The sequence below is a fragment of the Zonotrichia albicollis genome, chromosome 12 (genome assembly GCF_047830755.1).
Source record: "Zonotrichia albicollis isolate bZonAlb1 chromosome 12, bZonAlb1.hap1, whole genome shotgun sequence".
NCBI lineage: Eukaryota > Metazoa > Chordata > Aves > Passeriformes > Passerellidae > Zonotrichia > Zonotrichia albicollis.
In genome coordinates this window covers 3,558,844-3,582,493 of record NC_133830.1, presented here as the reverse complement: position 1 = coordinate 3,582,493, position 23,650 = coordinate 3,558,844, and the positions used below count along the sequence as shown (strand labels likewise).

General features: G+C 42.6%; 1 protein-coding gene across 3 annotated transcripts in view; it reads right to left on the bottom strand.

The window, feature by feature from the left end:
• Positions 1 to 1,196: 1,196 nt before the first annotated feature.
• Positions 1,197 to 23,650, bottom strand: part of RYBP (RING1 and YY1 binding protein) — a 41,267-nt gene continuing 18,813 nt past the window's right edge. For all 3 annotated transcript variants that reach the window (XM_074550344.1, XM_074550345.1, XM_014269257.3), the window contains 3 exons: positions 9,279 to 9,455; positions 9,066 to 9,164; positions 1,197 to 5,158 (listed from right to left, as the gene is read on the bottom strand). In XM_074550344.1, the coding sequence (XP_074406445.1) occupies positions 4,906 to 5,158; positions 9,066 to 9,164; positions 9,279 to 9,455 (529 nt within the window). In that variant the 3' untranslated portion in view covers positions 1,197 to 4,905. The remainder of the gene's footprint in view (positions 5,159 to 9,065; positions 9,165 to 9,278; positions 9,456 to 23,650) is intronic.

Genomic DNA, 23,650 nt, shown 5'->3' with positions numbered 1-23,650 from the left:
GCACTGCATCTTCTTCATGCAGTGACAGCCAGTGGCAGGGACAGCTGCAGCTCCAAGGTGGCCCTTGGCTCTTGTGGCTTCAAGGCAAGGAATTTCCAGAGCAGTCACCTGAAATCCCAGCAAAGGTGACTGGGCAGGCTCTGAGGGAGACAACACTGCCATGGAAGTCTTTTGCTGGCTCCATAAAAGCTTTTACCTTCATATTCAAGCATCAAGGTGATGAAGATGAAGCTGCCTCCTCCTCTCCCTGCAGCTCTTATGCTTTGCCCCTCTGGCAGTTTTGGCTGGTCACAGGTTGAGGACAGGGACTGCACACTCTTCAAGGCAAGGACTGTTCCTCTCCTCAGTCCTGAGCGTGCCAAACAAGCGCTTTTCAGGGCTGTAGAACAACCACTACCTTTCCTGTTTCTTCTCATTCTTGGCACAAAGGCACCTGAATCGCTTCCAAGTGAGGTTAAAAGCATTGAAGCGTCTGTTTGCTCATGGGGTTTTCTAAAGCGACCTCTCTTTGGAACACACACTTCCCTCAGCATACCTAAAAGTATCCAAATGCCTTTTCCTTTAGGAACTGCCTTCCTCTTCCTAGGAAAAAGATTCTGTCCCCTTGGCATTTTATCCATGGCTTTGTTTTCAAATTTCAGCTTCATATTTGAACAGCTAGATCACACATCTCCCATCTCCGTGGTGGAGGGGGAAACACGAGCTAGAAAGAGCACAGTAATTCACATCACCTTGTTTCCTAGGCAGAGACCAAAACACTACTTGCAAAATACCAGTATTTTTAAGCAACAAAAATACAATTAGACCCTCAATTACATTTTATTAAATTTACTCCTGGGACTTTGTTAGTGCAAGACAGGCAAAGGAACTCCCAAGGGCTCTCACTAAATCCTCCGCACTAAGCCTTGCCACTCCTGCAGCTACAGAAAGGGGGAAAAATTATTATTTCCAGGGACAAGAAACCCCAATTCTGCAGACACATCTGCCACAAAGTCTCCCCCAAGTCGTGAGTCCCAGGGAACAAACTGGATTTACTCACTTGACTGAGGTTTTCCATGGGCACAACCTGTGTTTGCAGAAGTGGGTGTTCGAGTGGTGGCTCAGGAACGAGCGAGACAAACTGAGGAGCTGCTCCAGCAAGAGGATTCTCCACCTTTTTTGAATACTGGCATCTCCCAAAAAAGAGAGCTTGCAGATTTAATTAAATTTTACTATTTTATTTGTGAAAAAACTACAAGCAGAATTCATAAATAGACATTTCTATTTAAAGCAGGAAAATGATAAAGTGGCTTCTAATAACAGTCGTGCACATGCCAGTAACAGGAATATATTAACATCTTTTATTTGCTAGACAAAGAGCAGTGTCCAATATAAATTTCCCAAAAACATTTAAGACCTGTGAATTTCTGACCAGTTCACAAAACCACCATTGACACTTTAGCATGAAGATTAAAACAAACCTAACAGGACTGTCAGCTCTAAAGACTTTACAGAGCGGAAAAACTTTCAGAAGCGTTATACAAGCTGTCTTTCTGGGCAAATGAAAAATAGAGCTCGTATAATACATTAACATAAAAATCCACAAGATAAGATTATGTTTTGACATACTTAAACAAGCAATCTATATTTGTCTCCAACAAACAAAGCTAAGGAAATAATGTAACCATCTTTACACAGTAAATTAAGGTTACAAGTCATACACAAGAACAGAACTGCTTGCGCATTAAAAACTGTTCAGCTCCATTGTCATACTCTAAATGTTGGCTCTTAAAACCATTCGGTTACATACAAGCAAAGGTTATTATATAGTCAGCAATTAATAAATTTTCAATAATTTAAGTTTATGGTAGAGCTTAAAAAAGTAGACTGAGAATGATCTTGGTAAGGCAGGTGAAAACATCTCAGTGGAAATAAACTCACAGAAGCTGCTGCCAAATTTTGGGTCTGTCCAATTTGAAGCAAAGTTCCAATTGAAATAAATAGCCTGGTGGTGTAAAACGCTGTCACCTTTCCTTTGCAGAACTACGTCAACTGAGCGAGTCAGGCAAGCTGTGTCGGTGTCTGTGTGTGTGTGTCTGTGTAAGAGTCCAAACTTTGCCATCGCAACACTGTGCTTCACTTACCTGCGTTCTGTGCCACTGAACACCGTGAATCTGGTCCTTCCCTACGCTAGTGTTTGCTTGCTGTGGCTCTGGAACACCTTCCCCACCCAGGGCACGGAGGGAACCGCGCCCGCGGTGCCGCGGGAACGCCAACTCCCGAAATGGTGAAAGCAAACGCTGTCCTTCAAACCACAACAGCTACGGGTCAGCCTGGGGCTTCCATGCTTAGCTAGCACTTCCTAACTGATTGCAGAATTACAGGTCACTCGTTCCAAAGAAATTTTCCCATCTGTTTGTAGCAAGCTACTTCATCGAGGAGGCACGCCAAAGGGACAGATGTTACCGACTTTACCACGAGTAGCTGGGTACGGCGTTAAAGCTTTTCAACTGATCTACAGGTCTAGTTTCACTTGAAAAAGAAGCAATTTCCTGGTACACACAATGCAATTTTTTTTTCTTTTTTTTTTTTTTTTTTTGCACAAATTCCCAGATCCAACAAAGAAGGTGAGCACGTGGTTTGACTTGAAGCACCAGAATGAGCCCTGCTGAGGCCAGCGGGACCGGCCACTCGCTCACGCTCTTGGCTGGATCACGGCCGAGATGCACGCAAGCCTAATTGATAATGGATCATTTATAAAGCAGTGCAAAATATACAAGTTCAGGGGCATCTTCAAAAAATCTCTCTTAAAAAATTATTCCAATACATTTCAGTAAAATAAATAAATATGGCTGACCAGTTTACCCTCCCTGAGACCCTTAAAGGAATAGTAAAAACTGGAAAAGGAATGTCTTTGCAATATCCCACTAATGTTAAAATGTGGATTGAGATATTCATAGTATTTAAAACTATGTATAATAAATTGTCTTGATGCTCATAGGAAGCATCTGTTTTCCTTTGGTTCTTTAATACTTTTAAAAATGCTTACAAAAGACAGCCTATACTGTGAATATAAGCAGAATTAAGTTGGGGGTGCCCATGCTAACTTCAGAATAAAACCACTGCTGCCAAGGCACTGCCACTGCACATGCCTTCAAGCAGGGGCCCTACCAGATCCCTTACTCACACATTTCTGTCACCAGTGTGAAAGGAACCTACATCTGCTACTCAAAACCACACAGATTTTAAAAGAAATCTTAAATCGGATGCCTTCACAAAGAGAAATTTCTCTTGCCAAGCAAATAATTCATAATATAACAAGCAGGCACAAAGTTGTCAAAATGTGGCCCTCTTTCATCATGCCCAAAAGTTATGCATTTGATGTCAGATGAAGCCACAGCCTCTGTGCCTGAAATTACTGCAAAGCACCCTGGGGCCACTAAATAAAGATGAAAAGCCGAAGAGGTTTGGGGTTTGTTTTGCTTTTTAACAAGAGTTTGTTTCACCTCTTCAGCCGAGTGTTTTAGCAGGATAATGCATGGAAGGTAAACTGTAAAGCAACACTAACAGGCCAGGAAAAGAAATCATAGTCTGGATAGCTTTAGAGTAAGAATGAAGGAGATGCTGGTCATGAGCATGAGCCACACGTCGCTCACTTGCCAGCACGAAAACTTTTTCCTACTTTTGCTCCCACAGCAGGAGACTCGGAAGTGTCTGAATGCTGACAAGCCCATCACTGGACAAAATGCTGCTCAGAAACCACTCTTGGGACACAGATGGATGCCAAGAAGAGCCACCCCAACAGCGTGGACGGGACAGATGGGACAGGGCTGACAAGCACCGACCCACACGCGGCTGCAGCGAGCACCAGCTCCATTGCTGAGCCCAGGATTGCTCCCAGGCTCCCTTCAACCCACAGCAACCACTCCAGCTCCAGTTACCTGGGGGACTGAGGCTGCTGGCTGCAATTCATTAACAACACCAACACGGGTGGGACTGGCTATGCAGGACACAGCCACGCTCACGGAACCAAACACACGGATCTGGGGTGTTACACCAGCGGGCTGGTTGGGAATGCTTCTGCTCCAGCTGGGCATGGACCTGCACATCACCAACCTGAGTGACCCTAGGGGAAACACCTCTCTCATGCCAGATCCCAAGCTGTAACCATTAAAACCGTGTCCAGTCCGCTTTAGCCATTGCGTAGGGAAGAAACGGGGAAGGAACAATAGAGAGAACAGGTCCCATCCAGGTTCAAACCTTCAGGAACACTTTTCACCTAAGACCAGTTCCATTTCAGTTTCAGTACTTTCACAGAAGGGGACTGTCCCAGATCTTGAACGGTTCAATTATTTTGTTTTATCACTTCACAGTGTTTCAAGCACCAGCGTTTCCATGTATTGGTTTCAAATAACCCTTTATATATATTTATTTATATATATATTTATATATAATTTATATCAAAACTGATAGTACACAGTATAACTGGAAGAAGAACTGAACTTAAAAAGGATATGTTGAAAGAGGATGGAGTTTGTGAATGCAATAAATAAAGCCCCCTTCCCACCCCACCCACTCCCTACCCCAAAACAAAAAGTTGTCATGTTCATGGAAAATTGTGCACAGCAGATATTATAAAAAAGTAGATTCAGGAGCACATCCAATTATAAATGATTGTTAGGAAAATCATATAAAACAATGGAATACATAAAAGTGTCAAGAGTAATCACTAGGGTGAGAAATTCCTTGGTGGCCAGATGCCCACGGCAAGCAGAAATTATCCTGGTTGCATCGGCAAGAGGTCGATGTCCGAGAAAGTGTGTTCAAGCACAGAAGAGGCTCTCCAGGATTTGAACAGCGTGGGCAGGTGGAGTGTTTGAATTTCATACCCTGATTCATAGTTTCCACAACTCCATGTGCAATTTTTCAGAAAGATTCGTCGTTGACTGCCGACATGTCCCCCTTGGGCGTGGAGGAACGGGACGAGCCCTTGTCTGTGCTCTCAGAGCCCGAGCTGCTCTGATTCTGTTGTTCTGATCCTGCACTGGAGGTCACTGTAGAAGACGACGTGGATGAAGAGCGAGTCTTTTCTTTAAAGTCTGTGATAATTACTGTGACATTTCCCACTGTGACTGCCAGCTGCTGTGCGGTACTTCTGTCCACATTTTTCAGTCTGGGTCTAAAACGAATGAGAAGATATTTATTAAAACGATAAAAATACAGGAGAAAGGGGAAGTTTGTTGGGAAAAGCATTTGAAAACAAACTCGGTGTGACTTGCTCTCCCTCGCCTGTGCAGTTGGCAGTGGCTGGGAGGAAAAGCCAGGCAGGCAGAGCGCTGCAGAGCACAGGATGGAGGTGTGCCCTGCTCCCTGTGCCAGCCAGGCTCCCTGTGCCTCTGAGGGCTGCAGGGCACACTCAGCCCCAGAGAACCACCTGGCTCACAGCCCTGCACAGGGAGTCTCCTGCAGGCTGCTCCCTATCCAACCCTGCCAGAAAGGAGGACACCACAGCAGAGCCAAGCGGACAGGAGCCAGACAGAGCAAAGGATCTCCTCCCCAAGGGGCAGATGAAAGACTTCTCTTATCTAAATTCACCATCTCATCATGTGCCCTGATGTTATGAGACAAGGCTGTGACTCTGCAATACAAAACCACATGAAAGCATTCGACCACGGCTCTTTCATTCCCCATGTTGGAACTCTGCAGCTGCAAACAACACAGGCACTGGGACAACTTGGCTTCTCTTTCAGCTGCTTTGAGCTTATACAAATCAGATGCCCAATCAGCCTATGGATAAAATAGCCCATAATGTTCCCTCTGGAATGGAGGCTATTATAAATAAAATCCAAAATGTACAACGGTATTTTCTGCAGCCAGAGCTTTTGGTTAGGGGAAAAAGAAAAGGGGAAAGAAAAAACCACAAATCACCCGAAAAGAACCCACTGGTATTTATTGCTCAGGATTATCTCAGTAATTTGCATGCTGTGCTATCATTCAATTAGTAATGTAGCTAATAAGGGTCGAAGCTCTAGGAAGCTGACATTCAAGCACATTTCACAGGCTGGTCCAAAGCTCTGCTTCAACAAGCCTTGGACATTCCTCCAGCTACCAGCAAATTCCAAGTCAGCTGCAGAGACTGCTGTAATTTACAGCTTTTGCTCCTAATTAAGGGTCAGACTTAAGCAGCAGAATATTCCCAATAGGGAAATTAAAAAGGAGAGTCTTTATACATCAGTGAAAAGTAGCTTGCTGAGAGCTGCCTTATTGAGAGGGATGGAGGGAAGGTTAATTTACTTTGGGATCAAGCTTCAGCTTTTAAACCACTCTGCCTTTTCTCCTCCTCACTTGCAGCACACAAGGCTAGTGCAGTAAAACAGAAAAAGAGGGAATTAAGCTCATTTTCTACCCGCCATGAATACTCAATGGCTTGCAATGGTAAGTTAACAAGGAGAAAGTCCTTAAGCAGCAGTTATCCAAGTGGTATTCCAGAATCAGAACAGAAAAATGCATTGAGGACAGATGCACAGCTTCCAAAATAGAACAATTGTATTTCTGCAAACTTCCTCACCAAAAATAAAGTTACCGCACCAAAAATAGTATTTTCTTATCTAACCTAGGAGGCTGCTGCAATTTTTAACAAGTACCACAGGAAGAGCATTTTTAACAGACAGAAAATACAAACAAAACCCCAAAGCACTGCTGCATTGGGGTCAGTAAAACTCCTCCTCGCAGCAGCCCCTTTGCTCCGGGACCGGCCTTTCCAAGCTCGGGACCGCGCTCTGGATTCCCGGGGCAGGGAGAAGCTCCCACGCTGCACAGACACACTCACAGGCGCTGCCAAGCTGCACAGATAACCACGGGGAGGTGAAATGATGCCACCCCGTTTGTGGCTTCCAAGAAAGGCCGGCGGGCTGAGCAGGGTTTGAGGTTTCCGCGGCGCTCGGTGCCGATCCCCGCACGGCCGCCGCCGTTCCCGGAAGCCAAGCACGGGGACGTGTTTTCCTCCCCGAGCCCCGAGTTCCTCTAGGAAACCCAGTCCTTCCTGGAATTTGCCTCGGTCACTTGTTTCCTCTTGTACTCAGAAAGAGCCAAAATGCTGGCCCAGATACCGGAACAGAGCCCGTGCCTCCGCCTTCCTACAGGGTTGGACCTGAACTCTGGCTATTGCTCGTTAAAGGCAGCTCTGAGAGGTGGAATTAGCTTAAAAAAAATTAAAAATGAGCTGCCCATGCATCTCTAAATGCCAGGAGAAAGTAACATGGAAGAGCTGAGGGAAGCAGGGCTGAGGTAGAGGATTTCCCCACAGTCCCACTCACAAACATTCACATTATCACTTTTAGAACTGAGCCTCCCAACCATTTCTCTGGGAGGTTTTCAGGGTTTCCCCTGTACAAAGAGTTGATTAAGCACAGATGGAAACCACCAATCTCTTCAGCACATGCATACAATTTTTGCCTCTTATAGAAGAAAGGGATTGGCCCACTCATGTTATTTTGCAAAATTAAACACCCTGATGCTTCAGGTTTATAGCAAAAGGGTTTTATGGCCAAATAAGTGAAGTGTTTCAAAACATTCAATCTGAAAGTACACAGGAAGGCATGGTATAAACCAAGACATATTGTCAGAAACAGGCATGGTATCCAAGAAATTTAAACAGGATTTCTTAAAAACCCAGAGAGCCCTAAAAGACAATTTACAAAAAAAAAAAAAAAAAACCAAAACAGAAAAACTGTTAAGCAATCTGGGCATGAAAAAAAAACTTATTCTGTAAAAATCAGAAAAATACTCTTGACAGCACTCTTGAGAATTGTAAGAAAAATTCAACTAAATAAAACAGTTAAAAAGACAGTTTTAAGGAGTAAAGGAGATGAGGTATCCTTTAAAAATACCCAGCTAGACCTGGTACTATTAAGGCTTAATTAGGCCTGGCAAAAGCTTGCCACAAAACACGGACTAAAAGACTTTGCAGTAGACAGAGTGACTCCTTTAATGAGTAAAAACAATTATTTGATGTAATCTCTCAATTTAATATTATGTCATTAGTCAAGTACATCAAGTCTCCTGCATCCTAAGTCTCAAAATAAGTAGCATTTAAAGAGGAACAGGACAAGAAAAGAGTCACTGCCATAAAGCTGCCTCTCTGTAATCAAATCAGGAATGGACACTTCTCTTTGGGGGCTGAGGAAGAGTTAACAGCAGTCCCTGCAAACAGCTCAGTCTTGTAGCACAGCAGATTTCACACTGCCCTCACTGCATTCCAGTGGGCTACTGAGCAAAGGATATTCCCTCTTTGTCAAGATTTTCATGCTATTATTTAAAAACTTCCAAGACAAGAGTTTTCTGTAGTCACACCTTGCCAACTTGAATGCCAACAGCAGTGCCAACCGTATTTCCCATGTGTTTTACCAGGGTTTGCAGCTAATACTGCCTCAGTTCATGTGGCTTCTCTATAAACACCTATTACAGCACTTTTTAAAGAGAGATGCAATTCCTATTCAGCCCACACAGGCAAAGCACCCAGTTCAGTTCTGCCTCTTGTAGCTCTCAAGTTCAATAATACAAAAACTGTTCTGTGATGCTGAATTTTTGATTTCAAAAGATGGAAGAATAGTATAGGCAAGACTAGGAATAAACCTCTCTCCATACACTCATTTCAAACTTAGCCAAATATCAAACCAGCCATTTGTGCTTTTTGTTGATAGCAAGATCCCAGCAAATCTGTTCATGTATACTTAGTTCCTGTATACTTGGAAAATTATCTCGACAATTACAGTGAGTGAATTACAGATAAGGAAGTAAAAAAGTAACCTTTGTTACTGTTATCAAGTGATGATAAGAATTTGATACCATTGCTGGTTAATGTTTTTCCCCCACTGTGTCTACAGTCAAAAGCATTACTACCCAACTGACAATACAATTATTTTAGCAGAGAAATGAGAACAGAATGGACAACAGAATTAATATTTCCAAAGCCTGAATCTGTCCTCACCAGCAGAGTGTTCAACTGCTCATACATCAAAAAAAGAAGTGTTTACTTTTTAACACAGTTCTCAGATACCACATGCTCAACTTTAGTCTAGAGTTACCTTGAAGTGTGATTTGAGTCGCTGGTCTTTGTTGTAGTATTCCCAGACTGTATGCTGTTTGCTTCACTAGGAGGATCTTTCACAATATCCGACTTTGGTCTGTGAGAATTGGAGGGAAGAGGGAGATAACAATGTTGGTTTAACTGCACAGTTAACCAATGCACAGTGCTACTGAAATCACATCACATTTAATACTGCATCCTTCAAACTTACTTAGTCTTCTTGTTAGTGTTCTTCTTTGTAACACTTGGACTAATTTCCTTCTCTTTGTCAGGTTTTTCTTTGTCTTGTTTTTCCACTTTCTCCTTCTTCTCCTTCTTAGGTGGTGGTGGGGTTGCATATTGCTGGGCAACTTGTTGTGCCACCAACTGAGAGTTTATTCTAGGTTTTCTATAATGACAATGAAAAGAGAGATCTATAGTCAGTCTCACACAGTAAAAATAACTATGCTGAGAGCAGTATGAAGATTTATTTCAGCAACCAGGGAAGAACACTCCACCTAAAGAACCAAATGGATGTCCTTATTTGATGTGAAGTACTACTGCTGTTACCAAACAAGACAGAAACGCTAAAAGAAAGAAATACTCTGAACTGCTGTTTCATCAGGTTTTAGTATCTAACATTATGAAGTATAATGCTCCCTTTCTTCATCTATGTCATGAAATCACAGCCAATTTGGGGGGAACAGCAGCGAAAAATCAGCTTTCAAGAAGCTGCCAGCCCTACACTGCGGCTACACTTTAAGGAAAGGAACAGAATGTGACAAAAAAGTTTCCTGATAGGCATCAGCCTCCTTCATATCCTTCAGTTTAATTTCTCAAATAAGCTTCTGGTTCAGCAGCAGCAAAGCTTGCACAAATAACAAAGAACAAGAGAAGGTAACTGAGATGACTTTGTCCCGAGGGCTGGGCTGGCAGGGGCACAGGAGACAAGCGGGCATTCACAGTGGCACTGGGAACAGCCGTGCCAGCCTCTGACACAGCGGCCTCACACCATTGTCCCCAGGGTGCTCAGGCACAAAACACCAGCAAGTGCCTCCCAAAGCTGCTTCCACTGCAAGTTATGGCTCACACAGAGAGGAGCTTTGCATGAAAACAAAATCTTGGTTATTGATCCTTTCATATCCCACAGGAATTGGTACCTTTGCCTCTCCTGCCTTCCTCATCCAAACTCTCATGTTCTCTTTTGACAACTCAAAAACTTTCCCCCCTGGCATATCACAAAGCAATTTATACTCTGAATACCTCAGCTATTCATGATTGATTTGATCCCTTCAACACTCCAGAGAGATCTGTACTCCCTGTGACCACACACACAGCTCATAGGAGAGGAACAAAACCAGGTAACCAAATCCCTTAGTCCATAATAAACCAAATGCTAATTGCAACAGTTGCCCAGGCTTGTCCAGAGCTGTTAAACTGTTCATAAATACAAATCAAATTTGCACACAGATCAGACTACAACAGATTGCCAGTGCAAGCTGCACCCAAGGACCATCAGCTGTACAGCTGGTGATCCCCAGGGCTTGGTGCTGCAGAGCTCTGTACCTGCACCCAGCTTTTACTGCAAACATCCAGAGAGGTTTCAAGCACCTACTCAGTGGTGTGATGTCTTGAAAAAAAGTCTAAAACATTAATTGCTCACACATAACATTTGCATTGAGAGGTTATACACACAAGGGAACACCCAGAGAATTTCTACTCCCTGTCATGGGAAAATCCAAGTATCTGAGTATCTGCTAAGCCTCTCTTGGTACTGGTTTCCTGTATAATGGTATCAAGATATTTTTAATCAAGTCAGATATACCCAAGTATTTAATTTCTCTACCACAGATTATCATAAATTCTATGCAATAAGGTGAAATCAGACCTCTGATCCATCTCAACACCTCTGGCAACCAGACTTTTCACCCAACATAGAAACTGTAACTCAGTTGATGCTACAATCTGCATACACATCTGAGTGAACAAGGATCGGCTCTTTAGCCTTAAATAACTGTAACACTGAAATATTTTTCAGATCAGATCAAGCAGTTACCTGTTCCACAGCACAGTGTAGACATTTAGCATCCCTGAAATCTAGTATACAGCAATTTCTGTCTGTATGAGAAGAAACATGTAAAAAGAAGTGGTTTGGTTACATGGAAAAGATTTTCAGATTGATGCAACCACACTAAAAGCTGACAACAGTAACTTGTGTCAAGCAACCTGCTCACCACCTACTAAAAAAAAAGATAAAATGTCAAGAAATATTCAAAGAGAGGACAGATACAATCTCCCTGCATGATTATACATGATTAACTCACTGCTTGAAGCTGCCACTTCTGCCCAGACTTAGTTATTTGCTGTTTACACAACCAGCTGTGAAACCTGAGCCATTCACGGGAAATCCCAATTCATGACTCTGAGAGGTTTTCCCACTTTGCACAACTCTGACTTGCTCCTTGTGATGTGATTTCCAAGCCTTGTGCCCAGCCTGTGCAGCTGCCCTTCCTATTGCAGGAGTGCTGCACTGCTTGAACGGAGACACAAATACTAACATGCAAACTAAAATAAAACCCAAACCTGCAGAAATATGTCCCACTGTATTTCCCCAGAGAAGGCTGGAATGGCAAAAGGACCAGCCTTAAAGCACTCTTGTGGAGACACTGCCCTGTGTTCTTCTGTTCCTGATCTATACTTGTGACAGCACACTGTATTTATGAAGTTTGATCATTTTCTGGCCAGTCACTGACCTAACCAGCACATCTTCTCCAAAATCCCTATTTATGTATTCTCTCTTACCCACCAGGATGGTTTGCTGGTGAGGACAAAGGCAAAGCTGGAAGGGAAGAGAGCAGGAAGCAGCCAGGGACGTGTGGGAAGGAGAAGCAGCCCTGCCATGAGGGAGGGAGCACAGAGCTACTGAGCCTTCGGTCACACTGAGCATCTTTCAAGGTCTGCTGCACTACTAGAACAGGTTTTTTTAAAAATAATGCAAATAACTCAGCAACCTTCCAGTTCCTAATCTGACTGTTTCACCCATGGCAGCAGCAAGCTTAGGAAGAGGGTAAAAACCAGGTAATTGAAGTAACTGGCAGAGTAATAGTAATAATAATAGGAGTAATAAAATCCTTCAAGTAAGGCCCACACTGCCACTACAGCCAGGACACACTGGTTAAAAGCCCTTTACTGAAAAGCCAAGCAAAGCAAGTCAAGCAGCACATTTTTAACCACAGCAAACTATAACCATAGGAACCACAATTGAGTAAAGCAGCTGCAACATCCAAAACTTACTCCAAGTTTCTCTGCCTACCAAAAATGATTTATTTGGCCACCTCCAAGGCGAATGCTCCAACCCAGATACACCACTGTTGTATTAAAGTAGTTATCACTTAAGCAGAACAATCTGAACAGGAAGTTGCAACTACTTCTAAACTTTATTTTTAAGAATAAACAGCTACAGAAACAAGTATTAACCATTTTTTATCCCAAAATCTCACTGGTTTACTTTCTGCAACATTCAAGAGTTCAGGTACACAGAGAAAAAATCAAATCCTGGCTCAGCCTCTTCAGGCTTTCTAACCAGCACTCATGCTTAAGGAACAACTATGTTGTAACCTACTGGGTTTGAAGTATCAACAGCACTCACAACTCACAGCTAAAAAGCCTCAACTTCCCAAAAATTATCTGAAGAGATGCAATACTTAGTGTTTGACTTCGTTCTTGAATTTTCAATGCAAGTATCTGATATAAGTGTGCTCTCTCCTATCTGAACTTCTTTATGATTGTGAAGTTATGCTTAGGTAATTTTCCCCTAATTTAGGTGACAACCTGAGTAAAGATCCAGCACTGATGTGACAAAAAAATGCACATCATTTTTCTTTTTACAACATGAAGAGGATTGTCTTCTCCCCCTCTAAAACGAAGAGCAATTAAATGAAATTAAACTGTGCTTTCAAAGTTATGTAAGACAAATAAATTGTTTCACATTAGCTGAAAGGTAGTTTACATCCCAGGAGCAGACATCTGCACAACTCATGACCTCTGCAGCAAGGACAAACTGCTGCATGAAAAAACTGAAATATATCTGTCTGCTCTAAGAATGGCTGTGGCACCTGGGTCTCTTCACCATCAACTCCCGTAAATGATGCACACAAATAATCTTTACTACCTTTCAGTAACAGATTTCACAGAAACACTGTGCCTGCAAATATAAACTATATGCAAATATACACATATATATATAAATACACACTATATGCAAATATTGTACCTTCAGATTGCCATGTGAAGTGACACTGGGATGTTTCACTCATGGGAAGTAGAATAAATGCCCAACTTTTCTGAAGGGCTCACTACCTACGCTGCTGTGCTCTTTTAACAAATTAAAAATTAAAAAGCAAAGTGTAACTTTAAGGTTCTGGCAAGTAGTGTTTCACTACTGCATTTCCTTCTGTATCTCAAAGCTTCCCTTTAAATCATGCCTCAGAACCAAATCCAAGAGCAGGGACACCAAGGAATTCTGCTGCTCCCTCACAACCCCTGCAAGCAGGCTTAGGATGGAGCAGCACAAATCACCACACACCCACCCCAGGAGTTACTCTGACCTGGATTCAGCAGGGATACAGGAGGATAAGCTGCACCTCATTTTTCATGTGCCTGAGTTCTGTCTCTGTCTGGGATTTCTCTGGCCCTGCTGCCCTGAGCAAAGGGAAGGCACCAGTCTCCTGCAGACACCAGGAACAGGGAAGTGCCTGGGCTTTATCCCTGCAGCACCACAGCCCCGGAGGGACCCCGGCAATCCCCAGGAACATGGATCCAATTACAGCCGCTCTGACTTCCCTACAACTATGTTATCAGAGGAATGAAAGTGGCATCGAGTGGGATTTCAGAGTCAAAAGCCTCATGTAACGTGAAGTAGGGAGGATTTGGATAATTTCATGCTGTTCTGCCTTTGATGCACGCGGTGATAGCGGCCAACCTTTGCGCGGCTCCGCCGTGCTCTCAGAAAATGTGCTTCATGCACTGTGCAGTGTGTGAAGTACACGACTATTTTAATAACCCCAGTCACACATGAATATATCTTTGCTCAAAGAAAAACAAGGAAACAAAACTAAAAGTATTTACAGTGTTTATAAAACAGTTAGTGCCAAAACACTTATAAAACAAGCATCCTTCTAAGCATGAAGCAGGATTAGAAACTAACCCATGAGCACAAACTAAATTAATGTCTCCTCAAAAAAAATTTACATCCACAAGAAGCAAAGCTTTGGAGAAATTAAGCTGTAAACATGATGGGGTGAGCCCCCATTCCTACATGAATATTTTCCAGCTCATTTGTGATGACCACAGGGTCCTTTTTAGCAACATGAACAAGGATGAACGGACCCATTGTCCTTAGAGCAGAACTGCAAGCAGTATGGAAGCTGTATATATTTATCTCCAGTTCCCCACGTGATCCAGGAAACAAAGCAACAACAACAACAGTAGACTAGAAGGACAAACTGTGAGAAATATGTGACTGAGCGATACTTTGGTGGAAGAACAGATTTTTCCTTTAACAATGATGTGCTAGCACTGTTTTTATTTAGAAGACAGACATTTAAAAATACAGAAGTCCATCTAAGGAACATCCACTTGTGGGCCCCAGGTGTTGGGCACAGCAACAAGTTTGAAAGACTCTGAGTGTAAGTCTGAATATTTTAGAAAACACATGAAAGAACAGGTTCACACAAAGAAAGAACTATTTGTCACAAAATAAACTAAGCACGTTTAAAAGTGTACAGCCACTTCCAAAAACTGTTCAACTGTTCAGTCCTCCTTGACCATCCAAGCCTGCATTGCACCTCCTTGCAAGAGTCAAGAACAGGCAACAGAGATAAAGAAGCCTCAGCTCTGCTGATAACTATATCTGGCCATGACTACAAACCTTGAGCTATTCACATTTCAGAAGAATGTTTTAAACTTTTTGTTTCTCCACCAGAAGTTTTTAGATTTCAGGTCACTTCTCACAGATTGAACAATCTTTCCCCACCCCCACACCATCCCATACTTATGTTTGTAAACTTTAGAAAGTCCAAAATTATTTGCAGTAGTTAATATTTACTGGGCTCACAAAAAGCTGACAGTTCTTTGCCTTTCTGGATGAAAATCTACTTTTCTTCTGTTTTTCCCAATATTCTTTTGAATCAAATAAGAATGAGAACATTATTAAATAAAATGAGGGCTGTCACTGACATATACAGAACAGGCCAGGCACTCCTGGCTGCTGGGAAGTGTCTGCTCAGTGCCACCAGAGGAGAGCTGAGACTCTGAATGATGCCTGTAAAAAATACTCTATTCTTGCTTGTTGCAGGAGCCTCAGCACTACTTTTTAAAAAATATTTGGGCATGTTTACAAATCAAAGTGTATAAATAAAAGAGGTTTATTCTCAGAGTTGTCACTGCACATATTCTGCAGCTCATGATTCTGATTTTTTTAAGTGAAAACATGCAAAATCAGTTCTAAGAGAGTCCCAGCACTGCTCTATAAACTATTCCACTATGACTGCTCAACAGCACAGTGTAATAGGTTTTTCAGTACTTGTCCAGTTCTTTTTTAATATACATAGTTCCATATAATCCCATTACAAAAATCTGAAGTCAGGGCTCTAAGAAGTTTTTGCAAACAGTTTGACCAGAGTTTTGCCACCCCAAAACAAAGCAGTCACAGAACTCCTCAAAACACCCATTCTAATACAGCACAGAACTAGAAACTGCAAATGAAATGCAAACATGAAAGTAAATCTGGACCATTTACCTCCTATCAAATTAAGAAACATCGTATATGGTGCTTCTTGCACAGCTGGACTTAGGACCTGGTGGGAAGCCAGCAAGAAAAGAGGCCTGAGCCAGAAAATGGGGCTATTTGGGATTTTGTTGGAAAATTTTCAGCAGAGAAGCATCACTGTTTGCATTTTTGCAAGCACTTGGCCTCTCTTTTCATTTGTTTTGGGGGTTTTTCCCCACTGGGAAATTGATAAATCACAGAGTGGGTTTTCTGGTTAAAAAGGGCTGAACCTGAGTGTCCACAAATCTGGGTCTGTGCTCCCAAATCCCATGGGCTCTGCTCCTTGTCCATGCCTATCACACAGCACTATGAAATCATTCCAAAAGAGATTTCTAACACTGTGTGGTGCATGTGCTTTGGAGCACAAGTTTATCCCGTGGAGGGTTAACGCTGTGTTAAATCCTCTGGGGAGGGTTCCTGACACCAAGCAGTTTCAAGACAGCAGCGAACAGCAGCTTCTGTACACTCTGGAGGACAGAGAGCCAAAACCAAGAGTTAAACACAAGTTCTTCATGCTTCTTTGCTACCAGAGTGAGGATTGAAAATAGCAGTGATGATGAGTAACAACGCTGAGTATCAGTTATTGGAACGGAGCCTGACGTTTACTTAAGCACTAATACCGTGAAATGGAACTTACTGTGGCTGCAGGAGGCAAAACAAAAGTCAGGCTGAAGTTCTGCAAGCAAGGCTGCTGTGTCTCCTTTCCGAGGAAAAGGCTGCCTGGAAGCACAGCCAGTGCTGGCAGCCTCACCTGCCTGCTCACCTGTACACCCATCTGAGCAGATCATTTCCTATCTAATCTGTGCTAATGAGTGCCAGAGAAAGCCCCGAGGCTGCCCAGCACCGGCTCATCCCACAGCCGCTGTCTGACAGCCCAAATCCCTGGAAAACATTTCCTTGGGTGTCCCCAGCCAGGCCCAGCTCATCCTCCTGCTCCCCGGCACTGGGCAGTGCAGGAGCTCTGGGTGTGTGTAAATAAATATAAATAAATATAAATAAATGTATTCCCACACCACACCCAGCAGGACAGTGCTGAAGAGTTGTGGACTCTAAGGATTGTTCTGTGCTCATCTGCTGGAATTAACTTCCAATAGGAACATCTTTTAAGGACTGGAGTGGGGAAATGTGTGAAATTGCTTTTTCTGCTTTCATTAAAAAAGTAACATTTCCTTAAATAAGGGGTTCAACACCCTTAATTAAATGAGTATAAAATTAGTAAAGAATTGGCAAAACACCAAATTTACCATGTTTTAAGACCATTTTTGTCTCGTTTGATGGGGAAGCAGAACTGTCCAAGTGATCACAACTTCATTATGCTTACAAATACTATAAAATTACTACTTCTGATTCATGGCTATATACAAAATATTCCTTCCCTGGGAGTGTTCACAACAAGCTGGATGAGGCTTTAAGCAACCTGGCCTAGTGAAAGGTGTCCCTGTCCATGGCAGGGGTGTGGAACAAGATGACCTTTAAGGTACCTTCCCACTCACACTATTTCAGGATTTTCTGAGACTGTAACACCAAAGTACATAGCCAGAAATACAGTTTTTCAGATGATTCCTTGCTCCATTATTTTACTTTAAAAAAAAAAGTTTCTATTAAGATTTTTTAATGGTCCATTAAAAAATATCATAAATTAAGAAAATACAGCACAATACATCTTCTCTGCTTAAAACAAAACTCGCAATATGTAATAGATTAAAATGGCATCAACTCCCAATTGCAACATCACCCTAAGTTCCAGCTGAATAAAAACAACTTTACAACTCCCCTTCTTGCCCTCTACCACCAACAGGCCTATGCACTCCAGAAAGAGCATTGCTAACCATTTATTGCATTTACAGGGAAGAAGTTCTACAGCAACAGAAAAATTGTGTGACTATACACAGAAATCACAACTGAAATGAGATGCAACTGGAAATGTAAAGATCACCCCAAGCCCAAACTTGAAAAGATGGCCTTGAGATTCCAAAATCATTCCATTAAGTATGATAATTTCTTTGGTCACTAATAATTTTAGTTCTATGTTGCAAGTGCTGCACAAACTTAATTTCTGGAAATTTACTGCAACTGCCCTGCTTGTGCTATTGACCCATCCCAGATCCACTTGGAGCTTCAGTTTAATCCATCACTGAAAATTCCAATCGCTGCTTCGCACTCCCAAAGAGGAGAATTTATCATGCAGCTGCTTCTGGTGTTTGCATCTATGGCCATACCTTACTGCAAAATACCAAATGTGCCATGATTTACAGGGACTTACAAAGTTGTTATGGAAAATCACTGATCTCAGCACAAAATTTACTTGCCTACAAGCACCAGAACGATGATAAAACTAAGACCATTTTACTTGCTTGACAAAAATAAGCTGCTCTCACTAGCAAAAATTCAAAAACACTTCATAAAGCTGGCAGCAACCAGGATGTGTATAATAAAATACATGGATTTACAACAAAAAAAAAAATTACTTAAAATACTTCTTATTTAACTGTTTATTAAGTTACATGTAATCCTGAGAAAAGCACACTGGCTCAAAACTTCCTGGTGAGTAACAAAGTGCACTTGGGCAGCATCAGGAGATAAATGAATCTGATAAAAATTTAACATGTAGATTCCTCAAAGCAACTGCTCAGGGTTATTGCATAATAAATTCAAATAACAAAAATATGAGAAAAATAATAGTTTTTAGCACTAAAGCTAGAAACTAGGAATACCAGGCTTGCTGTTACAAAAGTACCTTATCACTGGAGCCAATATATGTTTTTCTGTTTCACTGAAATCCTGACCAATAATGGAAATTGTCACATATAATCCATCTTGACATGTCCCATCTGTGAGCATCTGCCTCCAGGTTTTGGGATACTCGAGTCTCACACTTCAAAAATCACACCAGAAGAGACACCAAACTTGGAAAACAAGGAACAAAAAGGAGAGATGCAGAGGAAATATCCTCCCTAAAAAAAAAGATATGTCAGTTAAATTCTCAAGCTGATCCACTATCACCAGTCCAGAATTTGGAGAATAGTGCTTAAATGCACATAATATTTACTGTGTGAAAAATGCAAATCACTTGAATACCCAACCACTGGATAGAGAGGCTTTTCTTAAAAACAATGAAAGAATTCCTACTAAGCAACTCTTGCAAAGTGTCCTCAAAATATGTGGGCTGGTTTATCAGAGCAAAATTCTGCTACATTTGCATGACACTGGAATACTGTACACTTAAAAATGAAGGCTTCTCTATCATTTACCAACCAGAATAAGTCCAGATAGAAGCAAAATGACAAACTACCATTTCCACCACAGATTCTGAATTCTTGATAGGCCCTAAATCTCTAGGGATGCCATAAAAAATAAAAAGCGCACCAATTGAGCAAGGCAGTAATTTTAATTCAGCTACATCAGACACTGCAGGCTTTACCTAAATGAGCAAAACTTGAGCTTTTCCAGCAAGCCAAACCTCCTTTTTATTAAAAGAACATCAATGATAGGATTTCCTTTCATATGAAAGCAGCATTTCAAGAGCCCTTGAACAGCCAGCAATGCAGCCTCATGACAAAGCCCCAGCCTGCAGCAGCCGTGTGCTTTGAGAGAGACACCAGGGCAGCTCCGAGGTGCAGGGAGCTGCTGCCACTGGTACCAGTGAGTGCTACCCCACCTACCCCTTCACACCTCTGTCCCAGCACCATCAGCAATCCAAAGGTCACTGCCAGTGGTTGAGAGAAAACCCCACTGCTCAATAACCCAGCTTGCTTTTCTAAACACGCCAAGAAATAAAAGCTGCTCTGAAGGACGGGGCAGGCAGACATGCGTTTTCAAAAGGCCACCATGTGCTCAGAGGAGCTCTTTTTCTCCATTGTGCTCTCTGAACACAATGTGATAAGTGAACACAGATGTACCAGTGACATTTGGGGGTGTCCAGCTCCAGCAATCCTGCACACGCTGCCGCTGCCCGGGAAAGCCGCAGGGAACACCAGGCTGCCGTCGATGGCTGCTGTGCAGGCACCGTGGGAACAGCACAGCCCCAGAGCACTGAAACTTTTGCTTTCAGAATTATTACTCCTGGGCGTGAGGAACTGACCCAGATGGTTTCAAAATTTGCCAGGAAACAATATTACAATACTCAGTTTGAAAGCTCTTCCTCCCACTAGGCTAAAAAGCCTTAGAAGAAGCTACTTAGTAAACTTTGGTTCCCCCTTGGAGTACCAGTATCAGTTACCTGCATGTGCCTAGCATGATGTAGGTACAGCTACCTTTGTAAATAAGACTAGCAGAGAGTGCTCTCCTACACAACAAAAAGCCAGGAATAACTAATTACAACAACAGAAACATTTCCGAGCTCTCTGCGAGCCAACTTCTGATCTGTGGATAACAATGATAACTACTTGTCCAGACAAACCATAATTTTTCAAGTTCTCAGATAAGATAATCTTGAGCCTAAATGTTGATTTTATTTCCTACCACTGTTTTCACCCTGATGACTCCTACTTTGCAGCTTTGCATGTATTCACACGGCTTGTGTTTATCTGTATGTACATGAACACACCCAACCAAAATCCCGAATCGCCGTCAGTCTGGTACAAGTCCCAGTGAGGGAAAGCAGGCAAACTCAGTGAAGAACCCTTTTCCCCCCACTTCTTAACTCTTCAAACAACCCTGGTGTTGCACCCTGGAGAAGTGGTTAGTCTCACTGAAAACTACCGGTTACACTGTGATCCTGCGCCAGCGGCAAATCACTCCGACTGCCCTGGCACCATCATTTAAAGTCATTTTCCATTTAAAGACTCTCACATCAGCGCCAGCACAGCCTTTCATTACCCATCCCACTTAATACCCACAATCTCTCCACAGCTCACTCGCTCGGTCTCCACTGCCCAGCAGCACACAGAGAGCGATGTGTGGATTATTGGGATTCCTAATGCTTCTCTCCCCGCTGGCCGAGCACGGAGCTCTTGGCAGCCTGCCTGACCCGCAACACGTGTGGGTTTGTCAGCCTAATGCACTCTGTCATCTGCACAGGCTCGGGGCGAGGCAGGCCCCAGGCTCCCAACACTTCCAGCTACTTCACTTCCCAGCCCTGGTGGGAAAGGAGCTGCAGAAGTGAGGGTCTGGGTGTTTGCCACCGTTTGATTTCTGTGAGGTAAGAACAGCAGCATCCAGCACAATTCCTTTACCCAAAGGCTGGAGAGTCAACACGAGGCTTTCTCGTACAAAACATCCGTCCTTGATTGACTGTTGTCTTGCAATGACTCAAAATCTGCACATCAAGAATATAGATCTGAGTAATTTCTTTTTATATGACCCACTTTCTGTTAAACTAAATAATGACAGTGAAAATTCAAAGCCACAGACTCAAAAATTATTTGAGATCAAGTCAGTTGCCCACTAATTAAGTTTAAGGTTTTGTTGTTAAACTGTCCCTAGGCTTGCCAATTAGTCAGGACAGAAAGAAATGAGGCTTGGGCATTTTTCTGTAGAAAAGATATACTGAGGTATTTTTAGGTGTGAGACAATGCATCAGCCCTGTAAATCCCACTGTAAATTCTGACAGGATGAATATACAACAGGAAATACCATGTAACGTGCAAATAGCAAATAAATGCAAATTTACCATCATGTGTAACTAAGAAGTGTAACTAAAAGTGAAACTGGTTTGTAGATGAATGAAATACAGAAGCCGTCAGAGATCTTACTTGGAAATTGAAGAAAAGAATACTCAGAACACAGCTGAAGTTTCATTTCCTCTGTACAACAAAAGAGAACAGAAAGCTCAAGAAGAGCACATGGCACATCCTCTACAATCTCCTCAGACAACACACATTGCCCTGACACACCAACACTTTCTACTTTCTACTCTGTAACATGATGTCATGTTACAGAGATTTTGTGAATTATATGAGCAGGGAAAGATAAAACTACCAACTATGCAACTAAATATAGGGATTTTTAGACAACATAATAATTTTTTTTTGTGCTAATACACAAATAACAGTTGTTTTAGACTAGCAAACATGGTAACAAAACTTGTTTTGTTAACAAAACAACTTTGTTACTGTGTTTGCTAATCTAAAATAATTGACTAAGCTATAATGGGTTGGGTTCTGGTTCAAGTGAATCATCCAGCTCCCAGCATCACAATACCCAGACACTTCGATCTCAGGTGTACTTATTAAGGTACCCCTTGGTTAGGGTTTATTTCCATTTAACTGCAGGGGAAGGTTTTTGGAGCTCTGGGACCACACCCCACTGGTGATGCACATCTATCAGATCAGAGAAATTACTCGCTTCCGGAGATTTACAAAAATGACTCGGTGGGATTCTACTATGTTATGCTGCTTCTTCCTCTAATTTCTTACTGGATTTGTTCAGCTAAATGCTTATCACTAGAATTTCCAAGTTAAAGCAAGCTAAAAACAGAACCTTGTTTTTACTCGAACGCATGGCGGAAAACAGAGTTGAGCAACCACTTCCTAAGGAGCTCCTGCCCGCACTCTGCACAAAACTGGGGAGGAAAAGAGCACAAGCCTTGGGTTAGCATAACTTTGTGAGCAATTACACACATATGAACCATCTAGAGGAAAAACAAGAAAATATTTTTTATCACCATCTCTTTTCATAATGCCTGGAGTCACTTAGAGCAGCAGCAAGTGCCAGGATTCAAACCAAACAAACCTCCCCCATCTGTCTGCACTGCCTACATGAGACAGCCCTGCCTGTTCCTGCCATTCCTGCTTCCCAAATCCACCTATCCCCCCTTGATGAACCCACAAAGCCACAGGGGCTGGCACCAGTGCATTGGCAGCTTTGTCATTCACAGTAAACAGTGAGGAAGGTTCCGAGTACTGAAGCCCCAGAATGAGTATTTACAGCCTGATCTGGAATCTAAAATGTCTAATAACATCTTCAAAAGCTGAGTAGCAACTTGGAAAAACATGCAGGCTTAAGCTGACTGCTTGAAATGGATCACTTCTACTAAAAACACTGGGGTATGTGCGGCAGGAAAGGTTCAATCAACCCCTCCATCTGCAGTAACACAAATTTTTGCTTTTCCACTAAGTTTCCTCAGAAGAAATTGAAAGCAATCAAACACCACAGAAAAACACATGGAAATTATCATTATGGCACAAAAACAAAAGCAGAAAAGCTTTTATGTGTCTCCTTTTAACAAAAGAAAGTCCGCTTGACTGACTTGAGCCCACGCCCCGAGGCAGGGGCTTGGTTTGGTTTTGTTTCTGTTTATTTCACAGTTTCCCTGTTTATTCAGCTTCTTCCCTGTCCCGGTGGCAGCCAGGGCAGCACGGGCAGGAAGCTCCATCCAAAACCAACAAGCAGCCCTTGATCCTGACAGCCACTCCATGTGCTCTAAACACAGATAGCCAGTGTCCTTGGGAACCTGGAAAAAGCTTCAAGTCTCCTCTAAAGGAAAAGGCAGCAAATCACCTCAGAGCTTCCTTGCAAAGAATTCCTGTGTTTGAGCCCAAGTGTCACATTAAGCTCAAAGAAGGTGGTGGAGGTGAAGAGGGAAAAGCCAAGGAGTTACACAGTCAGAGCCTGATGTAGCTTAAATGCCACTCACATGGTGGTTAAAAAACCACCTGAGTGAGCTGGAAGAGAATCCTCTGCTTCTTCCCTGGAGGCTGCAGGCATTTCCCAGAGATGCTGCTGCAGATACCAAAGGCTTGGGAAGCATCTGGCTTCCCTGCTCACAGACAAATGCACTCCGGTGGTGTTTCAGACATTACATCTACAGTGAAGTTAAACCTCAGTGACACCAA